Source organism: Petaurus breviceps, unplaced genomic scaffold (genome assembly GCF_028583685.1).
Source record: "Petaurus breviceps papuanus isolate PSGF00001 unplaced genomic scaffold, PetGlider_PUasm1.0 90721, whole genome shotgun sequence".
Lineage (NCBI taxonomy): Eukaryota > Metazoa > Chordata > Mammalia > Diprotodontia > Petauridae > Petaurus > Petaurus breviceps.
In genome coordinates, this window is record NW_027187322.1 from 1492933 (window position 1) to 1511970 (window position 19038).

Consider the following 19038-nt stretch of genomic DNA (forward strand, 5'->3'; position numbering starts at 1 on the left):
TCGAACATTCTCTGTTCTCAGGTCTCCACTAGCTTTTACATTTTATGCCATGAAGTCTCCCCAGCTCTAATGGCCTGGGATCCTCAGCTGAACTGTTTCCACAGCCCCCGGGGACTTAAAACTTTCCCTAAGCCCCTCTTGCCTTCCCACCCATTTGGGCTTAAATGCCTGAGCTGGGAGAGGAAGGGAGCTTCTTATCTCCTGCCAATGAATTCTTCCCTCTCAAGTCTGGAGCAAACAGGAGATGGGGTGGGGAGGAAGGGAGGCACAGGAGATTACAGAGAAGTTACAGCTTTGCCAAGAGGCAGGCCCCAGCTCTCAGTGGTCACTCGGGTCAGCAGGATTGAAGAGGGTACCCACTAAGAGGGCTAGGGTTGCTCTGGAGACCCTAAAATACCAACACGCCGGGTCCTGCCCAATGAATTCGACTTGAGTCTTCTCAGCCAAAGAAAAGTAAAATTAATTAAAAGTTCGCTTGCATTAGACACAGAGTGTCTAGTGCTGTGTCTGTGCTAGGTCATTCTATGGCGCTCTCTCTATTCTGTGGGCTCTCACACCAAGGGGTCTTATATACAGAAGGTTGTGGGAGGAATCTAGGGGTGGTCTAGAGGAGGAGTGGGGGGAGGGTCTTCAGGAGGAGTTAATGAGGTTGGCTACAGACAGTGGTGGGCTAGGCCCAATGGAGGGCTAGGCTAGTGACAGAGGTCTGGGCCCAGCCACAATGCAAGGCTTATGGCCTCATGAGACAATTTAATCAAGACTCCCAAGGGAGGTTCCCTGAGCCCATACCTCTAGGACTCAAGGAGAGCTTGAGGGGGCTCCCAGAGCCCACACTTCATCAACTTGAGCAGATGGAGGCCTTAGCCAGCCCCCCTGGCCCCAGCCCCTCCCTCCTCCCTGTTTGGCCCGGTTGCCTGCACAGTTTGGAGCTGGATACTCTCAGCTTGGCCACTTCTCCCTCCTCTCCCTGTCCTGATCTGGAACCAGGGTCCCTGCTGTCCCCACTAGCCCGGGAACCCTCCTCTTAGATGCTAAGTCCTGCCGTTCACAGGCGCTCATCACCATCACGGCTTCCCCTTCTCTCTGGGTCATCCGGCCAGGGGTGGCCTCGGCCCGGGGCCCAGCTGCCCTTCAACGCTTGGCCCGGCAAGGCCCTTGTGAACAATCGAGGAAACAGAGGAACCAAAGGACCCCTGGGAGGGGCTGGGGCGCCTCCAGCCACGCTCCTCTGCACAGGCTTGGCACTGAGCAACCAAGCAGCGTCTCCCGGGACCCCCTTTGGGGTTCTCTTGGCAGGGATCCTACAGTGCTTGTCCATGGAAGCTGAGGCACACAGGGTAAGTGACTTGACCAAGGTCACTTTGCTAGTGGTGAATTTTTTTTTTTTTTTTAAAGCAATCGGGGTTAAGTTACTTGCTCAGGGTTACATGGCCAGGTGTTTCTGGGTGGTTAAGTGTCTGAGCCCAGATTCGATCCGCATGTCATCCCGACACTGGAGCCGCCCCTCTGAGGCGAATTTGAATCCAGGGAGATGCTTCTTCCTGCCTCCAGGCCCAGCGCCCCCTGGCGGCCCAAGGAGACAGAGGGCCTGGGTTCAAATTCCACCCGTGTGACCTTAATGGGCACGGCCCCTTTGCTCATCTATGGTCATTGCGCCCCGCCTCCACCTCGGGCTCCTGTCCTACTGCAAGCAGGCCAGGGGACCGGGATGGGGCATTCCCGAAAGGCTTCTCAGCAAAGGCAACCGGGAGCCACGGCAGGTTCCTGAGCGGCGGAGTGAGGATCACGGCATCAAGCACCTGAACTACGCAGAAGCGGGAGACGCAACAACAAATGACCTTGTCTTTATTGCCACGTTCACACTGAGAACCCGAATCTGTCTCGAGAGCAGCTCACCGGGGGAGAAATAGTTAACCTCGGCTCAGAACTGCGCAGGCGCCACGAGGCCCCACCCACAGGCCGCTCTGTAAGGGCCGACCCGGAAGTGCAGTTGCAAGCCGCTTCCGGCCACCATGTTGGCTGTGGGCGGAAAAAAGCCTGCCCACTGTTGAGGCGCCCTGGCTCCCCAAATAATTCGTATGGCTCAGGAAAGACTCCAGTCACGCCACGGGCTCTTTGACTCCCTGAACTTTTGCGCCTGCTCCCGGCCCCTGGAAATGCGGGCAGAGCACTTCCGCCCTTACCCAACATGGCCACCAAACTACTTCGGGATCGGGGCGCTTGGAAAAAGGGGAAGGGGTGGGGTCAGTGGGAAGGACCGGCGCCCTCTTTCCCCGAATTCCGGCCAAACAAAGACTGGAAGGTGCGGGTCCAGAAGTGGTTCCGACGCATCTGGCTCGCAGTACTGGCGCTCTTCGGGCGGGGAAGACCCTGCGGCGGGTGGGGAGAGGCATGGTGTGACAAGAGCAAAGGCTTATAGCGATTGGCTATCTCGGGCACTCGTCCCCCCTCCCACCCAACTTCCGGCATCCTTCCTTTCCCTTCGCTTCAGGCCTCCAGCGTTCCCTCCCCCCTTCCCAGAGCGGAAGACCGTGACTACAATGACCAGTATGCCCCGCGGCCACCTGGGTGACCTCTACGGGTACCTTGAAGGTGCAATCAAACTCGTCGCTCATCCTGCGCAACTCGCTGCCGTAACGTCGCGCAGCCCAGAGGTTAGGGGGCGCCGAGCTGGAGCGGCTCCGGAACAGGCCGAGCTCCTCCTCCCGCTCGGACCGCTCGGCCTCGGCCTCGGCTTCTGGGCTCCCCTCCCCGGACCCCTCCCGGAGTGGGGGGTAGGAGATCAGGCGGGACCTCCGGTCCCCGGCGCCTGCGGAGGAAGTCGGGAGAGCGTCACTGGTTCACTTGTCCCCGCGGGCACTCATTCTCCCCAACATCCTCCGACCCTCGCTCAGTTTTCCCACTCGGATCTCCCTCCTGCACTGCGGCTGACCCCCGCCAATATGCTAATTGATGCCTTCCTCCATCTTGTACTTATTACAGCTCTTTTAAGACTTAACAATTAACGGTGCGGAATTTCACCCCCCCCCCAGGTCCCCAAGAACCTTTCAGCGGGGTCATCAAGGTCAAAACTGTTTTCATAATAACACATTTTAATTTCTAACTACAGATAGATAAGACACATATAAACAAAAAAGCGCCTTCAGGGTCCTCAGTAATTTTTAGGAGATGTTAACTGACCTGGGGGCATTCTAATGGGGACCCCATGGTCCACTGACATTGAATGATTAGGATTTACTCTATAGTTTGGGCAATCCAAGCAGTCCAGAAGCCATCTAATTATGTTCTCCTTAAAATCCAGATCTCTCCGCCTTCTCCACAAGAATAGCATAAGGCACTTTAACAAAGGCTTTGCTAGGAAATAGACAAAATTGACCAAAGGGAATAGGCAATGTTGGAGGAAAGCACACTAATACATTGTTGGTGGAGTTGTGAATGGATACAACCATTCTGAAAAGCAATATGAATTATGCAAATAAAGTGACTAAACTGACTATACCCTTTGACCCAGAGATTTCACTGCTCAGCTTATATTCCAAAGAGGTCACTGACCAAAAAACAGGTCCTCTGTAGACCCAATCATTCCCAGCAGTAGTTATCAACAGGGAAGAGGCCTAACAAATGGTGGCACGTAAATGTCATGGGCTGATGGAAAGCGACAGAGCCAGGAGAGAAGTATATGAAATGGCTGCAGTATAAATGAAAATGACCCAATGAACAAGGCTGGCCCCAAGGAAGAGACCCTCCTTGGCAGAGGTGGGGGGCCAGGGGTGGGGAGTGGTGTAGATAACGTGAAGCTTTTTTTGATACATTGCTTGGTTTTGCTCAATTTCTCTTCCCATCTTAAAAAAAGTATCATTTAAAAAAATTAAAAAATTTTAAATAAAGGATGGCTCTCTGGGAGGGTGGATGTGACAAAAAAGAATAATATTTCATATAAAATATTATCATTAAATGTGTTACAAATCTGTGCATCAAATTTGTATTTTGCTCTGTCATTTACAGGACCACAGAAGAACAGCTGGAAGGGCCCTCAGACCATCTGGTCCAGTGTTTTCCCTTTGTAGTTGTGAAAACTGAGGGCTAAGTCAGTTAAATGACATGTCCAAAGTCACAACTGGGACAATGACCTTGGGCACTAACTGCTATTATCACCCCCATTTTACAAAGGAGGAGACTGAGGCCCTTAGACCAGGTTACTTCCTGCCAAGTGTCAGAGGCAGGATTTTAACCTAAGTCTTCCAGATCCCAAAGCCAATCCTCTTTTCTCTGTGTCCTGCTGCAAGGCCAGTGGCCATCTCACTGCTCCCCCCGCTCCTCACTGGGGTTCCCCACCTCCTCAATGAGGCCCAAGCAGGGAGTCAGCAGAGCTGCCCGGGAGTGTGACCCAGGAAGCATTCTTGGACAAGGTGTGCTGGGGTTGCTGCGTTCTTCCAAAAGCTGGTTTTGAAGGAAGGGAGGGTCATAGCTAGGCAGTGGGTGGGGTGATCAACAGAAAACATTATCTCCTGTGCTCCTGCCCTCTGGTACAAGCCCATAGTGTGCCTCAAAGGTCCCAGAGCCCAGAGCTTGGCAGGGATTCAGGGGAGGCCCAGTGAGCCCTCACCCCCAATGACAAGGGGGAAGAGGACAGAGGCTGTTCTCTGTCTAGTAATGCTGAGAAGGGGAGGTCACCTAAGCAAGATCTGAGTTCTGTTTTCACCTCTGATGCTGTGTGGACTCAGCCCCGTCCATGGGCATGAGAACACCTGCCTGTGGGGGGTGGCTTTGGGGTCCAAAGTACAGATGGAAAGAGTTCTGCTGCCTGAGGGCTCTGAAACCTGCGGTCCCTCTCAGCCTGTGTCTAGCAAGTCCTTGGGTGTGAGTCACCTCAGATCTGGGCTCCAAGAAGATTCCTGGGATAGCCTCCCTCCTGCTCCTCCTCTTCCATCTCCTTGGGCTTTTATACCTGCTTTCCCAGACTTCCAGTCCTAAGGGAGGCAATGGGACCTGGGGACATTCTAAGGAACACTAAGGCCTCAGAACCTCGGTTCAAGACCCTGCAACAAAGAGTCCTGGGGGGTGGCAGGGCCACAATCCAACAATGTGTTAGGAAGGCACTGGGGAACAAGGTACCAGTTGGCCAATCCAACAACCTTAGGGCACTAATGTGCTCCTGGGACTGGGGCCTGAAGTTCCAGGGACCCAAAGGAGGGTCCCCAGGTCACATTGGCCACAGTAAGGAAGGGCCTTCCCGAGAATTCCATAATTACAAAGGAGGTTGATATTCATGTACTAATCCAGCCAGAGTGCTGGGGTGGACAAAGGTGGGTCCTCTTTCTTCCTGGCATTCTCTGGTCCCCAGACTCAAATGCTCAGGGCATCTGTGACCTCACTTATGTGGAATGCAAGGCCCAGCCCACTCAGGCTTGGCCCAAAGTAAAGGTTTGCTGAGTGAATAACAGCCTGGGTGTGGAAGGCTGGGAGCTGACAGCAGCCTTTTTCTGGGGAGAAGACGCGAGATTTAGATCTGAACAGAGCTAGGAAAGGTCATCCTGGAAAAGGTTCTCACTCTACAGAACCTAAGTGCCCCAGAGGGGAAGGCTGGGCCTTGAATGCAGGTCCTGGGACTTCACTGGGCCATGCTGGGGCTTGGGGAGCTGGGCAGTGCAATCTCTCCTGTGGCTCTAAAACAGGACTTCCTATCCCAAAAGGACCCCTGTCCTGCAGGTATCAACTCCCAAGCTGGGGGTGGGGGGGGCAGGCTCCATCCCTCCCCTCTCTCCAGTGCCTCTGAAGGCAGACACTGAGAAGCCCCCAAAGGCCTCCTCAGAGCCCCCTCCCCAGTGGCTCAGGAGGCTGAAAAAAGGCCCAAACTAGTGGAGTGAGGTTCTTTGAAATATGAATCAATGAAATTGTGTCAGGCAGTGTAGTGTTTCAGCCTGGAGATGGAGGCTGGAAGATAAGGTTGGCAGAGATCTTCAGATAAGAACAATGAACCCCAAGGCTCTGCTTCCCCATCTGTACAATGGAGATTTAAAAAAGCCTCTCCCTCTCAGGAGTCCCAGAAGTCTCTGTGCCCTTTTAAAGCTCTCTGCTACTTAATACCTGGACAAGCCTTCATTACCAGCTATAGAATGGGTGATTCTGAGCTCTTCCTCCAACTGCTATGATCCCCACGAGGTGAGACTGGAAGGTTAGAGCCAGGCTGGGGGAGAGAGGTGGGGGGTGTGCACCTACCCTCGTGGTGGGGGGCTCCAGGTTCAGGTCTGTGTCCTGGCCTCCCTGGGGCCAGGCTGGGGGCAGTGAAGCTGTGCCTGACCAGCCCCCTGGGGTCCCCAGGGGCAAAGGCAGAGGCTTCTTCTTCTGGGCCATCGTCCTGCTCACTGGGCTCAAACTCTGGGATCTGAAACATGCTCATGGGGTGGGAGGCATCGTCTGGCCTGGGGAGGAAAGAGAGGAGAGGGGCAGAGGGTGGGTGGGGGCAAAGCCAGAGCCCCCTTTAGAGGAGGGGGGCCCTAGCCGGCCAGGCGCCAGGTGGGGGCAGAGAAGAGAATTCTGATGAGGAGCAGCTAGGCTCCCTTCCTGCCTGCTGGGATCCAGCATCATTTTTAACCTAATAATAAACACATTAAGAAGGCCCCAAGGCACAGGGCTGATAAAATCCTAGCCCTGGAGTCAGTAAGATTTGGGGTCAAATCCTGTGCTGCCAGTGATTCTAAGCAAGTCATTAGCCTCTCTCTAAGATGCTGTTACAGACGGCCAGACAGCCACCTCCATGGTGGTGGAAAGCCCCCCCACACTAAAGGGATCACATCTCAAAAAAGAGATCGGTGCCCCTGGTGCCATCTAACCCCTTCATTTCACAGAAATGGAAACTGAGGCCTGGGGAGGTGGGGTTTGAGGTCACCCAGGTAACGTTTCAGGCAACGTCCACTGGTTTGAGCCTGGGATCCTCAGACCCCGGCCCTTTTTATTGTCCTACTGCCCCAAACCCCAAGTCCCCCTCTGCATGCCTCAGTTTCCCCATCTATTAAAGAGGGAGAATAATATTTTCACCACTTTCTGTCCAAGGGTGTTTGGAGTTGAAGTGGGGGCAGGGTTGCTTTTCACTGTCTGTATGCCCTGTGAGCCTTCTTGTTAAACTGAGTCCCAGCTCACCCCAAATCCTAAAGAGGTAAGGATGGTCAGTAAGTGAAGGGACTGGATGAAATTCAACAAACGTCCATTACTGCGGCCAGTGGGGCCCCCCCAGGCCCTGGGCATAGGGGGGGGAGGCCTGTGCTGGATCACCAGCAGGGCTGCCGGGCAGGAGCCACAACCCTTCCTGCCAGGACAGTGTCAGCCGGCTCTCCTCAGGCTTCCTTCTGCCAGAGGCCCTTCCCAGCCCCTGGCCTCCTCTCTGGACCCTCCACTTACACCCAGCTGTCAGCGCACTGTCTCCCCTTAGGCTGGGGGTTACTCGAGGTTGGGGGCCATCTTTTGCCTTTCTGTGTATTTCCAGATCTTAGCACAGCGCCTGGCCCACAGTGGGTTTTAATAAATGTTTGCCTGACTGACCTACCAGTAAGGGAAAACAGTACCTATTAGGGAGGGACAGGCTTCTGGCACACCTATTGTTTTTCCAGTCTTGGGGTTTTCTTGGAAGTGATTTCTACAACTTATTTTGCAGATGAGGAAACGGAGGCAAACAGGGTGAAGTGACTTGCCCAGGGTCACACAGCTAGGGCATGTCTGAAGCCCGATTGGAACTCAGCGCTCTAGCTATGGTACCATGTAGCTGCCCCTCTGGCACACAGTAGGCACTTAATTAATGCTTCTTGACTTGATAATCCCCATGACTTCCCAGTTCAGAACACTCCTTCTAGGGCCCCACTCCCTAGTGGTGTCAGGGAGTCAGCACCTGCTGTGAGAATTCCAGATAGAAAGGAAGGGGAGAGGCGGCCGGCCCCCAAGGAGGGAGACTACATGCAAACAACAGAGGAAGACGCTGATCAGCAGGGCAGTGGCTGCCCCTGCTCTGCCTGGCACAGTGATCAACCACTGACTTTTGGTTGTGGGTGAAGCTCATTCACATGGCCCATAAAGGGAGGGAAGGCTGGGAGTGGGATTCGAACTCAGGTCCCCGGACTTGAGAACCAGAGTTCTTTCTACAGTTCCGAGGTCCCTTGGGGGGCGGAGGGTCCAGCCCAGCTCCTGGGACTTCCAGGCCAAGGGTCTGGGACTCCGCCCAGCTCCCTGGGGGAGGATGAGTCCCAGATAAGAACTCACTTTTCTACCCCCAGTACTTTCTCCCACAACCTCTCAGTCTAAAGCTGTCTACTCCCATTTGGCAGAGGAGAAAACCAAGGCCCAAGAGGGCAGGGCAAACAAACCCCAAACTTTGTTGAGGGGTTTACGGGGGGCCACCCCTCTCCCAAGGATTCAGGCCAGGGCTGGGGCTGCAGTGCACACCGGCAGAGGGGTATCCATCCCTCCCAGAGCCCCACGAGGAGGGAGGTGGGGCCAACATGGTCTTCCCCCTTAGAGGAGGAAACTGAGGCTGGTGATGTGGGGTCGGGCCGGCTACGCCCCCATCCCTCCCAGTTTCCTTTCCCAAAGGGCAGCTCTCTGTCTTCCCTTCTCCCCTCCCTCCCTTCCTCCTGGGCCGGGCCTGGGGGAAGGAGGCTTACCCGCACGGGCAGCCCCGGCCTTCGCTCTCCTTGGGTTTCTGCCTGGGGCAGCTCCTGGCTCCCCACTCTAGGGCTCCGGCTAGCTCTCCTCCTCTTTCCCTCCCTCCCGTTTCCCTGGGAGCCCAGCCCCCGTTGCCTGGGTGAGTGAAACTGTCATGAAACTGACCCAATCAGCTACTTCGATGTCACCCCCGCTGGGAGGGAGGGCCTCCCCCAGGCCCGGGCCCCGGCCCCACCTCCGCCAGCCCCGGGCCCCCGGCAGGCCCTGGCACCCAGGCTTCTGCCCTCCCCTCTGCCACTCCGGCTTTTTTGCTTCTTCCTTCCTCTGGGCCTGCGCTTGCTTCCTCTGCTGGGATTGAGGAATTGAGGGCTGAGATTGCAGGAGCCTCGTCTTCCAGCCCGGGGCCCCCATGCCGGCCTCCCCGCCCCTCACCCCTGCCACGGCCTCGCCCTTCCCTCCTTCCCCGCCTCCACTCCTCTCCCTCCGGGAATGCCTCCCCGGGACCCTTTGTTTACCTTGTACCCTCCCGTGGAGGTGGGGGTTGTTTCCCCGCTAGAAGCTAAGCTCCCTGAGGGCAGTTAACTTCTAACCCTTCTCCCCAACTTAATAAAGGCTTGCTGATCAACTCTCTGAATGACCCGCCCACATCGTTCTCGGTTGGAAGCTGAAGCCCTTACCCGAGGTCACCTCACCTAGCGAGAGAGAAGAGCCTGGCTTGAACCCGGGTGCTCCCCCTGCACCGCAGAAATGTCCTCATGCTCTCCCTTCCCCATCCCCCGCTCCTGCTGGTCTGGCCCTCCCGGAAATTGTTCCTCCCTCCCTTTGTTCCAGCATGACTCAGTTAACTTCCCGTCTGAGCCGAGGACCCACTCATCTTCAGTTAGAAAACCAGAGTGCTGGAGTCTGAGGACGCGGGCTCCAGGACTGCCTGCCACGCGACACCTTGACTGTCTCCAAAGCCTCGGTGTCCTCTGCTGTGCCGGCGCTGCAGGAAGCCGGCCCTCTCGGCCCTCTCATTCCCTCGGAGGGAGCTTCTTTGAACCAGCCTGTTTGCTTGTGGTCTCCCTTAGGTTGTGAGCTCCTTCAGGGCAGGGCCTGTCTTTTGTCTCTTTTTGTACCCCTGACACCTGACATGGTGCCTAGCACGGAGTAGGTCTTTAACAATTGTTTGTGGACTGACCTATGAGGGATAATTAATAATAATTATAGCTATTATTTTGGTTGGGACCTGTGAGATCTTCAGTGGAAGGGACCTCTGGGCTCTCTACCTATGGTTGGATATGGTAGGCCCGGTTTTACAGTGGCTGATGGGAACTGGAGTCCAGCTAAGTACTGAACGAAACAGGTGCCAGGAATCTGGGCTTGAATCCTGTGTGTCCTTGGAAAAGTTGTTTCTCTCTCTGGGCCTCATGTGTAGAGTTCTGAGGTTCCTTTTGGCCCTAGGTCTATGTTCCTAAATTAAAAGTCTTACGCCATCTTCAGGGACCACTCGGAAGTCAAGCAGTGACTTGCCCAGGGTCACACAGTCAGGTTGTGTTAGAGGCTAGACTTGAACCCAGTCCTTCCAGACTGCAATCTCAGGTCCAAGAGCTGCCTTTTATGTTCTCAATGTCATTAATATGATTATAAAAATTATTTTTGTTGTACAGTTATTTTTAGTCATGTCTTAATCTCCATGATCCCATTTGGGATTTTCTTGGCAAAGAGTGGAGGGGCTTGCCATTTCCTTCTCCAGATCATTTTACAGATGAGGAAACTGAGGCAAGGAAGATGGATCTTCCTGATTTTGGGTCCAGCACTCTGTGCACTGTGGCACTGCCTTACCGCTCCTAATAATTATATTTGTAATGAAACAGGGTAGCTAGGTGGTCCAGTGGCTAGAACACCAGGTCTGGAGTCAGGAAGACTCATCTTCCTAAGTTCAAACCTGGCCTCGGCCACTCCTTAGCTGTGTGACCCTGGTTGAATCACTTAACCCCACTTGCCTCAGTTTTCTCGTCTGTAAAATGAAGCTGGCAAACCACTCCATTGTCTTTGCCAAGAAGACCCCCAATGGGGTCATGAAGAGTGGATTGGATTGAACAATAACAGGGAAATAGTTCCCAGTCCCTACTGTATTGTATCCCTTAGGGAGGCCCAACAGACTAAAAAGACCTCAGAAAAATAAAGAGGAAGGCCTTCAGATGCAAAACAGGCATTCCCCAACTTTAGCGTTCAGAAGCTTGCATAGAAGAAGCCACTTAACTGTAAAAGGGGCTTCCGGGGCACACACTGAGGACCTGCCTTTGTCCCAGCTACTCAGCCCCAGACGATTCCTAACCCTGCTGGGTGCCACTAGCTAGGCTGGTTCTGATCACTTTAAGCCAATCTATCAGTCTGCCAAGTCAACAATTACTGAGCTTACTAAATGCAAGACACTGGTAAATTCTGGGGATTCAAAGAAAGGCGAAATTATCACAATAACAATACAGATCTACCTGCTCCGTGTTCCTGTGCGGGGAGCGGGGCATGTGAAGAATGGGCTATCTGCAGAGTAAATAGGGAAGGCACTAGCAGCTGCTGGGACTAGGAAAAGTCTCCTGCAGAAGGTGGGGTTTGAGGTCAGTCAGTCAGTCAACAAACATTTATTATGCACTTACTAGTGCCAAACACTGGAGATAACAAAGACAGGCAAAGACAAGGTCGCTGCCCTCTAGCAGCTCACAGTCTACTGGAGGAGACCTCATACAAACAACCACCATGTACTTAAAAGACACACAGAGGGAATTCCAGAGAGAAGGTCCTATGGGGGCACGGATGACCTGGAAAGGCCCCTTGCAGAAGGTGGGATTTGAAAACAAGGCTTAAAGAAATGCAGGGAAACCAGGAGGTGGAAGTTAGAAGGAGAGAGTGTGTTCCAAGCATGAGGGACAGCCAATGCAAAGGCCTGGAACCTGGAGATGATCATCTTGTTAGAGGAACAGTCAGGAGGCCAGTGGATCCTAGAGTCCTGTGGAGGTGAATAAATTGTCAGAAGACTGGAAGAAGTCTTGTGGAGAGGGTGGGCAGATTGAGTGAGGGCAAATTTAGGATGCAGGAAGTATGGGCAGGTTTGCAGGTAAATGGGAAGGAGCTGGCAGATGGCAGAGACAGAAGAGAAGAGAGAAAGAAAGGCTTCTGGAGAGAGATGAGCCCCTTAAAGGTAGAGTGCCTTACTGGGCTTTGAACCTCCAAGAATGGGCTAGACTTCTTCTACTACTATCTGGGCTTGACAGACCTCAAAATTAAGACTCCTAAGGGGTCAAAGAAGAGAGATTTCTATCAGTCCTAACCTAAGGGTCCTTGCCCTAGCTAAAAGAACAGAGCAGAACTCCAGCTCAAAAAGTACGGTGCCAGTGAAGGGAAAGGGAATAAACATTTATTTATTAATGGGGGGGGGGGAGGTAGGCAATTGGGATTAAATGACTTGCCCAGGCTCAGAGATGATTAGTGTCCTAGGTCAAATTTGAACTCAGGTCTTCCTGACTCCAGACTGGGCACTCTATCCACTGTGCCACCTAGCTGCCCCAGAATAAGCACATATTATGTGCCAGTCACTGTTCTAAGGGCTTTACATATATGAACTAATTTGACTTTCACAATCACCCTAGGTGGTAGGTGTTATCATCCCCATTTTACAGATGAGGGAAGTGACTAGTCCAGGGTTAGTAAATTTTTGAGGCTGGATTTGAACTCAGGTCTTCTTGGCCCCAGACACAGTATTCTATTACACCACCAGATGCCCCCGAAAGTGACGAAGGACCACCAGTGGGGGAATCTGGGCTAGCCAAGACCCGTGGGGCTGTGGCTGAGTAGAGGTGCTTGCCCCTCCCCAGGACTTCCTAAGGACCCTCTGGAGAAAGACAGGAAGCTGAGACCCTTGGCCACCTCAGGATTCGTGCTTCACTGCTGTCTTGCAGGAACGTTTTATTTAAGTATCTCTGCTAAGGCAGAGCAGTGAGAACCAGGTGTCTGTGCAGCCTTTTGCAGCCCTGCGCTCGCTGGCTGGGTGTGAAGACAAAGCCCAGCAGCGGGGGGCAGCGGGGGCTCGTGAGCCAGAGACGCCCAGAGCCCTGCTCCCCTGAGGGGCAGCAGTGCCGTTCGGGAAGAGGGGGAGGGCGAGCGCAGAGTGGCGTGAGGACTGTAACCCATAACTCCCATCATTAATAGTACGGTTACTACTGGGATTAGTAATACAATGAAAGGCAGCCCGCGGCCGTGCGCTGCGACTATGATGTGCAGCAGCCCAGGGCCAGGCTGCACCAGACCTCCGGCTCTCCTTCGGAAAGGGTTAACTCCTGGGGAAGCGAGGGCCTGGCGGCCATCTTGGGTAGGGGCGGAAGTCTCTTACTCTAGGACGGAATTAAAGGAAACTGGTCCGGGCCCCTCGGGAGCCACCAAGGGATCCGACCCGGACGGGGCTTGGGGGCGGGGTCAAGGTTGCGGGCGAGGATTGGCTGAAAAGGAGCGGGCTTCCGAGGCTGGAAGTGAGGCCGCCACCTCGTCTCCATGGCGATGGCCGCTCCTTCTCCTGGGCGCCAGATCGCTCGCGGCGCGGCGCGAGGCCATTCCCGGACGCGCCTACGCCAACGGCGGCGCGCGCGCTCCGGGCATCCTCCTCTCAGCCCGGGGCTGGGGCGGGGCGCTGCGCACTTTGCGTAGCTCCGGGAGCAGCGCATGCGCAGCGGCCTCCAGAGGCGGAGGCTGCTGAGGAGGCGGCGGAGGCGGAGCCGGGGAGCCGGGAGCCGGGGAGCCGGGGAGCCGGGGAGCCGGGGAGCCCGAGCCCGGTCCCGGCGAGCGGCGCCGGCTCCCCCGGAGCGTAGCGGATCGCGGCGAGCCCCGGCCCGGGCCTGGAGCCCGGGGAGGCTCAGAGGCCTGGGCCGCGTGGGACGGACCGTGTCGTGACGTGACAGGGCGCCGGAGGGAGGGACCGGGGCTGCGGGGAGGCCTCCACGAACCCACCCGGAGCCCAGGGCAGAGCCCCTGGGCCCACCCGCAGAGACCCTCACGCGAGCGGAACGAGGGGAGCCCGAGGACACGAGTGGCGAGAGACCCTCCCCACCCCATAGGGTCCCAGATATCCCCAGGCTTCGTCCCCCCCCCAGGGAGACACCAGAGCCGCTGGCGAGAGCTCCCCAGGGGACCGAGCCAACCCCTCCCCCACACTGGCCCAGGGGGGCGCAGAATACACAGAGACCCTGGCCGAGTCATTGTCAGAGACACGCCTTAGGACCCCCTCCCCCCCAAGCGGCCAGAGCCCAGTAGCGCCCTTCGGACCCCTGCAGACCCTGGAGGAGACCTCTAGGAGCCAGCGCCAGATTCCCGAGCCCAGGGAGGCCCTTCATTGTGGGGGAATCCTTCCCACCGGGGCTGAGACCCCAGAGCCAGGAGAGCAAACCCCGAGATTTGGGGAGGGGAGGCCAGGCTGGAGCGTCCGTCCCTGGGGCTGACCGGCCGGCCTCCTCCCCGCCCCCTCCTCCCGGGCTCCCCACCCCTGGCTCTGAGCCCCCCTCCTCCCTGGCTCTGAGCAGTCCGGCCCCGCACCCCCGCCAGCCATGGAGGGCAACCTGTCGGGGCTGGTGCCCGCCGCGGGGCTGGTGCCCGCGCTGCCCCCGGCGGTGACCCTGGGGCTGACGGCCGCCTACACCACGCTCTATGGGCTGCTCTTCCTCTCAGTCTATGCCCAGCTCTGGCTGGTGCTGCTCTACGGGCACAAGCGGCTCAGCTACCAGACGGTGTTCCTGGCGCTGTGCCTGCTCTGGGCCGCGCTGCGCACCACGCTCTTCTCCTTCTACTTCCGAGACACGGCCCGTGCCAACCGCCTGGGCCCCCTGCCCTTCTGGCTGCTCTATTGCTGCCCCGTCTGCCTGCAGTTCTTCACCCTCACGCTCATGAACCTCTACTTTGCGCAGGTAATGGCCCCCCAGGGAGCGGGGCAGAGGGGCTGAGGCCGCGGGGAGTCCAGGGAGCCGTGAACCCCCGCTGAGGCCGCGGGGAGTCCAGGGAGCCGTGACCCCTGCTGAGGCCGCGGGGAGTCCTGGGAGCCATGTGGCCCCAGGGTCTTGAGGCCAGGGCTGTCATTTCTGCTCCTCCCCCCCCCCCCCGGTCTAGGTGGTGTTCAAGGCAAAGACAAAGCAACACCCCAAGATGAGCCGGGGCCTGTGAGTATTCCTGCGGGAGGCCTGGGAGTGGGTGGGTCAGCATGATGGCTCAGAGACAGCGGTTGTGAATGGCCACAGGGCAGCTTCGCTTGCAATGGTGGTGCCCCCTTCAGTCCTTGCTGGCTCCTGCAAGGCCTGCAGGTTTGTGGCCAAGGCCTGGCCCCAGAGGCTGTGTGATTCTGAAGGGTGGGGGCACACACGGGGCTGATGGAACAGGGAGTTGGGGAGGGGACTGACCAGAGCCTGTGGGCCACAGGCTGGCAGTGCGGGGGGCGTTCATCGGGGCCTCGCTGCTCTTCCTGCTGGTGAACGTGTTATGTGCCATGCTGTCCCGTCGGAGCCGAACGCAGCCCTGGTCCCTGCTGCTGGTGCGAGTGCTGGTGAGCGACTCACTCTTTGTGATCTGTGCCCTCTCTCTGGCTGCCTGCCTCTGCCTGGTGGCCCGGCGTGCCCCCTCCACCAGCATCTACCTGGAGGCCAAGGTAGGGGCTTGGCTCATGGTCCTCTGGGCTGACCTGGGGGCTGGGTCAGACCCAGGAAGGTAGACTTAAGTAAGCAGCCTTCTTTGTATCCAGGGGACCAGTGTGTGCCAGGCTGCGGCCATGGGAGGCGCCATGGTCCTGCTCTATGCCAGCCGGGCCTGCTACAACCTGGCAGCCCTGGCACTGGCCCCCCACAGCCGACTGGATTCCTTCGATTATGACTGGTACAACGTCTCTGACCAGGTGAGCGAGCTGCTGGGCGTCCTCCCTCTCCTCTGAGTCTTGCCCTTGGCAGGCATCACTGGGCTCCTCTTTTCTCTCTCTGGCATCATCTGCCTTCTTGGTCCCTTTCCTCTCCCCCTCCCTTTCTCCAGGCTGACCTGGTGAATGACCTAGGGGACAAGGGTTACCTGGTGTTTGGCCTCATCCTCTTCGTGTGGGAGCTGCTGCCCACCACACTACTTGTTGGTTTCTTTCGGGTACACCGGCCCCCACAGGACCTGGTAAGCTTCTCCCTTGCCCACCTTCCAAGGTCCATTGTGAGGGCCCAGGGGACCTGAGGGGGCAGGGGAGAGCTTGCCTGGATCCACTAACCTCCTCTGGCCTCCTTCTGAAGAGCACTAGCCAAATCATCAACAGGCAGCTCTTCAGTTCTCGATCCTACTTCTTTGACCGGGCTGGACAATGTGAAGACGAGGGAGGTCCCTGGGAGCACAGCCGGGGAGAGAGCACCAGGTATGGGGTGCCATGGCGGGGGGTACCAGGAGGTCCTTTGTCCATGGGGACCTTGGGGCTTGTCATAGCCCATCCTTTGGGTGCACTGCCACCTCCAGTCTCCCTGCTTTGGCAGTCATTGCTGTCCTGCCCCCTGCCCTTTTACCTTGGGGAACCTCCAGCTGGCTGCCTGAGGAACTCCAAGTCCCATCTTGCTTTGCTTTCTAGCCCATTGCTTGTTGGGGCCTGTGTGTTCAGTCCCCCTGTCTCTCCCTGCAGCCTGTCGGGGAGCCTGGGGGCTGGCAGCTGGTATGGTGCTATTGGGCGGGAGCCCGGCTGGTGTGGGGGCAGCCAGAGCCGAAGCACACCGCTCCTCTTCTCCCAGGTGGTTGGGCCTGCTGGCCACCATCACCACAGCCTCTACTCCACCCCGCAGACATGAGCTCCTTGCTTCCTGGGGGTGGGCAGGGGCTTCTCCTCCTCCAGATGCCCCCCTGCCTGCAGCCCTGTCCTCTGCCCCTGCCCAACCTGCAGCTTGTAGTGCTGGGTCCAGCCCCTCAGCAGCTAGCTCCTTGGAGTGAGCTGCTGCTGTGTCCTGCCACATGGAGCCCGCTACCTCTCATGCCTGCTGCTCAATAAACAGTGCCCACACCCCCATTGGAGACATGGTCTGATGCTTGTGCCCTCTTGACTCAGACTTGACTTCCAGGGCCTGATGCTGATCCAGCTCAGGAAAGGGGGGGGGGGGTGGGTGTGGGTGTGTGTGTGTTAAAAGTTACAAAGGCAGCAAAGAACCTAGCAGTGACCCTGACCCAAAAGCTAGGGTGTGTCTTCTCCCCCAGCCTCTGGATCTCCAACTGTTCCCTGCTATCCCTGGACAAAGGCCTCTTGAGGGGGAGGGTCAGTCCATCCTTCCCTGTCTCACCTTCCCAGAGTTGGAAGGCCCAGGAGTAAGGAGGGTCAAAGGGAGGCAGTGGGTGAACACCCCTCCCCTCCCTCCCTTCTAAGGACAGGATACTCTGGTTCAAAAGTGTTTCTGGTCCTTGTCAATCTGAAGGACTCCGTGGTGGTAGGTGGGGGTTGATTGTCTGCAATGAGGACACTGAAATCGGCCTGTCTAGACCTTGGAGGGTTCTTCAGGGTAGAAGGGCTCTGTAGACTAGTGGATCTAGGGCTGAGCAGCCAAAGAACCATTGGCCTCTCCAAATAAAGGGAATTGAAGGAACAAAATAGCTTTTGGGGCTTCCAGAAGGAGCCAGGGGCAGGAAGAAAAGGAATGAGGCAAACCATGGAAATATTGGATAGCTGATTGGTGGCAATGGGAAGAGGGCCGGGCTTGGGGCCTGAAGACTTGGGGTCCAATGTCATTTGCAAAATGGAGCTGACACTTCAGTCATCTCTCACATACTAACCCCCAGAGAACACTACCTTGCACATCCTATGGGGCAGGTGAGGTCACCCACTGGGAAGATGGGGCATCCCTCTGGGCCTGGTGGTGAGCCAAGCCCCGCAGTGTTCATTGGGTACTCCCCTCCTTGCTTGGTCCCTGCTGCCTCACCCTGCACTTAGGCCAGGGCCTGCTGAAAATGCTAAACAGAGGGGTTTGTCTGTACCCAAGGGCCCTGGGAGATGAGCAGGAATCCTGAGGATTGGCTGGGTAGTGTCTGCTGAGCACACTGGTTTATTTCCTTTGGGCACTTTACTGACCCCTCTCCTCCAGGAGTTATGCCTGGCCTGGTTTGTCCACTGTTGAGCTGGGCACAGATGTAGGACAGCTGGCCAGGGGCCAGATCGAGGTAAGGAAAGGGCTAAATCCTGGGACGACAATGATAGAGCAGCCCTGGAGAAGAGCGGGGGAAGGTGACAGAAAAGGTGGTGAAGAAGGCAAGGGAAGTGGGAGGGGGGGTCTGCCTCTGACCAACTCAGACAAGGTTTAGTGACCTTCAGCTAGCATGTGTGCCCCTGCTGGAAGAGGGTGGTTTCTCTCGGGGTGTCCCAATCCCAGCCCCGATTTCCCTACTCCCCCGCCTCTGCTGCACACAGTTGGGACTTCAGGACGCATCTGCAAGGCAACGAGGCGGCAAGCGGGGGCAGGAAAAGGGACTGGTAGCCAGTAGGAGGGGGCCAGGGCCCACAGGTTGGCCTCCAGCTTCAGGGGATGGTGCTGAGGGTCACAGGCGACGGCGTGTGTCTCTGTGAACGTGAGTGTTGGTGGTAGGGCGGGGAGGGAGGGACGTATGGTGACCATATTTTGTGTGTGAATCTGTGTGTGTGGCGTTGAGTAAACGAGCGGACAACTGGTGACTGTGGATGAGCCCACGAGAAGGTGGAGTGTGGGACGTGCGTGGACGCGTGTGCGCCGGGGAGTTCCATTTAACAGCCTGTCCCCACCTCCATCGGTCCGTGAGCCTGGGGCTCCGGCGGGGGCGGTCTGCGGGGCAACTCCTGCGGTCACTGCGGTTCCTGACCAGCTCCTCTGTGGGTCCCTTGGGCGGCCTCGGGACCTGTCACGCCCTCTCCTGGGAGCCTTCCTGTAACTGGGACAGGCAGAATCTCTTGCCCACCCTTCTCCCACGCGGGATCGAAGGTTCCGGCTGTGCGGGAACCCCGCTCCGCTCCTGTTCCTCCCGGGGGAGGGGGGCGCCTCCTGCATTGCTGGACCCCGCCCTGCGGCTGTTCCTTCAAACCCTGAGAGAGTGGGGTGCCGGGATGGGGTGGGGGGAGGGTTGTGCGCGGTGCCCCTGGGGAGGAGGAACTCTGCCCGGACCGTCAGGGTCGGGGGCGCGGGGCCAGCGAGGTCTCTTGGACCAAGTTCCCGCTTCGGCCAGGCTCCTGTACCCCTCCCCCGCCCCGGGCCAAGTGGGGCTCCCGGCTCTGTCTGCGGGAGGATGCCGCAGCCAGACACCGAGCAGGGCGGGGCCGGGCCAGGTGTGGCGGCAGCTGAAGGGAGGGAGCCTTGGGGCTGGGGGCTTGTCGGACTCCTCCCTCCGCTATCCATAACTCTCTCCTGC

The 19038-nt window shown here is 57.1% G+C and overlaps 2 protein-coding genes across 7 annotated transcripts; one reads left to right on the forward strand and one right to left on the reverse strand.

Annotated features, from left to right (window-relative positions):
• Nucleotides 1–1828: 1828 nt before the first annotated feature.
• Nucleotides 1829–9504, reverse strand: BAD (BCL2 associated agonist of cell death). 4 transcript variants are annotated; one of them, XM_069066240.1, is made up of 4 exons: nt 9345–9504; nt 6220–6422; nt 2586–2809; nt 1829–2370 (listed from the first exon to the last, which is right to left on the reverse strand). In XM_069066240.1, the coding sequence occupies exons 1-4, from the start codon at nt 9407–9409 to the stop codon at nt 2245–2247; spliced, it is 618 nt and encodes a 205-aa protein (XP_068922341.1). In that variant the 5' UTR covers nt 9410–9504; the 3' UTR covers nt 1829–2244. The 4 variants fall into 4 exon arrangements, with proteins under 4 accessions (XP_068922341.1, XP_068922342.1, XP_068922343.1 ...); XM_069066241.1 differs by having other exon boundaries at nt 9330–9474; XM_069066242.1 differs by lacking the exon at nt 9345–9504 and adding an exon at nt 9168–9270.
• Nucleotides 9505–13866: 4362 nt separating this feature from the next.
• Nucleotides 13867–16684, forward strand: GPR137 (G protein-coupled receptor 137). 3 transcript variants are annotated; one of them, XM_069066244.1, is made up of 7 exons: nt 13867–14582; nt 14782–14831; nt 15088–15313; nt 15407–15556; nt 15688–15816; nt 15930–16048; nt 16256–16684. In XM_069066244.1, exons 1-7 carry the CDS (start codon nt 14226–14228, stop codon nt 16467–16469), a joined length of 1245 nt encoding a protein of 414 aa, XP_068922345.1. In that variant the 5' UTR covers nt 13867–14225; the 3' UTR covers nt 16470–16684. The 3 variants fall into 3 exon arrangements, with proteins under 3 accessions (XP_068922345.1, XP_068922346.1, XP_068922347.1); XM_069066245.1 differs by having other exon boundaries at nt 16286–16684; XM_069066246.1 differs by having other exon boundaries at nt 16307–16684.
• The last annotated feature ends 2354 nt before the right edge of the window (nt 16685–19038 follow it).

What these genes read in the sequence shown, in the direction of transcription:
- BAD (XM_069066240.1), bottom strand. Translation starts at nt 9,409, where the DNA reads ATGAGGACATTTCTGCGGTGCAGGGGGAGCACCCGGGTTCAAGCCAGG. An exon ending in TGGAGCCCCCCACCACGAGG is followed by an intron (nt 2,810 to 6,219) that starts GTAGGTGCACAC and finishes CTTCCTCCGCAG; the next exon opens with GCGCCGGGGACCGGAGGTCC. An exon ending in AGTTTGATTGCACCTTCAAG is followed by an intron (nt 2,371 to 2,585) that starts GTACCCGTAGAG and finishes CACCCGCCGCAG; the next exon opens with GGTCTTCCCCGCCCGAAGAG.
- GPR137 (XM_069066244.1), top strand. Translation starts at nt 14,226, where the DNA reads ATGGAGGGCAACCTGTCGGGGCTGGTGCCCGCCGCGGGGCTGGTGCCC. An exon ending in GCATCTACCTGGAGGCCAAG is followed by an intron (nt 15,314 to 15,406) that starts GTAGGGGCTTGG and finishes CTTTGTATCCAG; the next exon opens with GGGACCAGTGTGTGCCAGGC. An exon ending in AGCCGGGGAGAGAGCACCAG is followed by an intron (nt 16,049 to 16,255) that starts GTATGGGGTGCC and finishes TTTGCTTTCTAG; the next exon opens with CCCATTGCTTGTTGGGGCCT.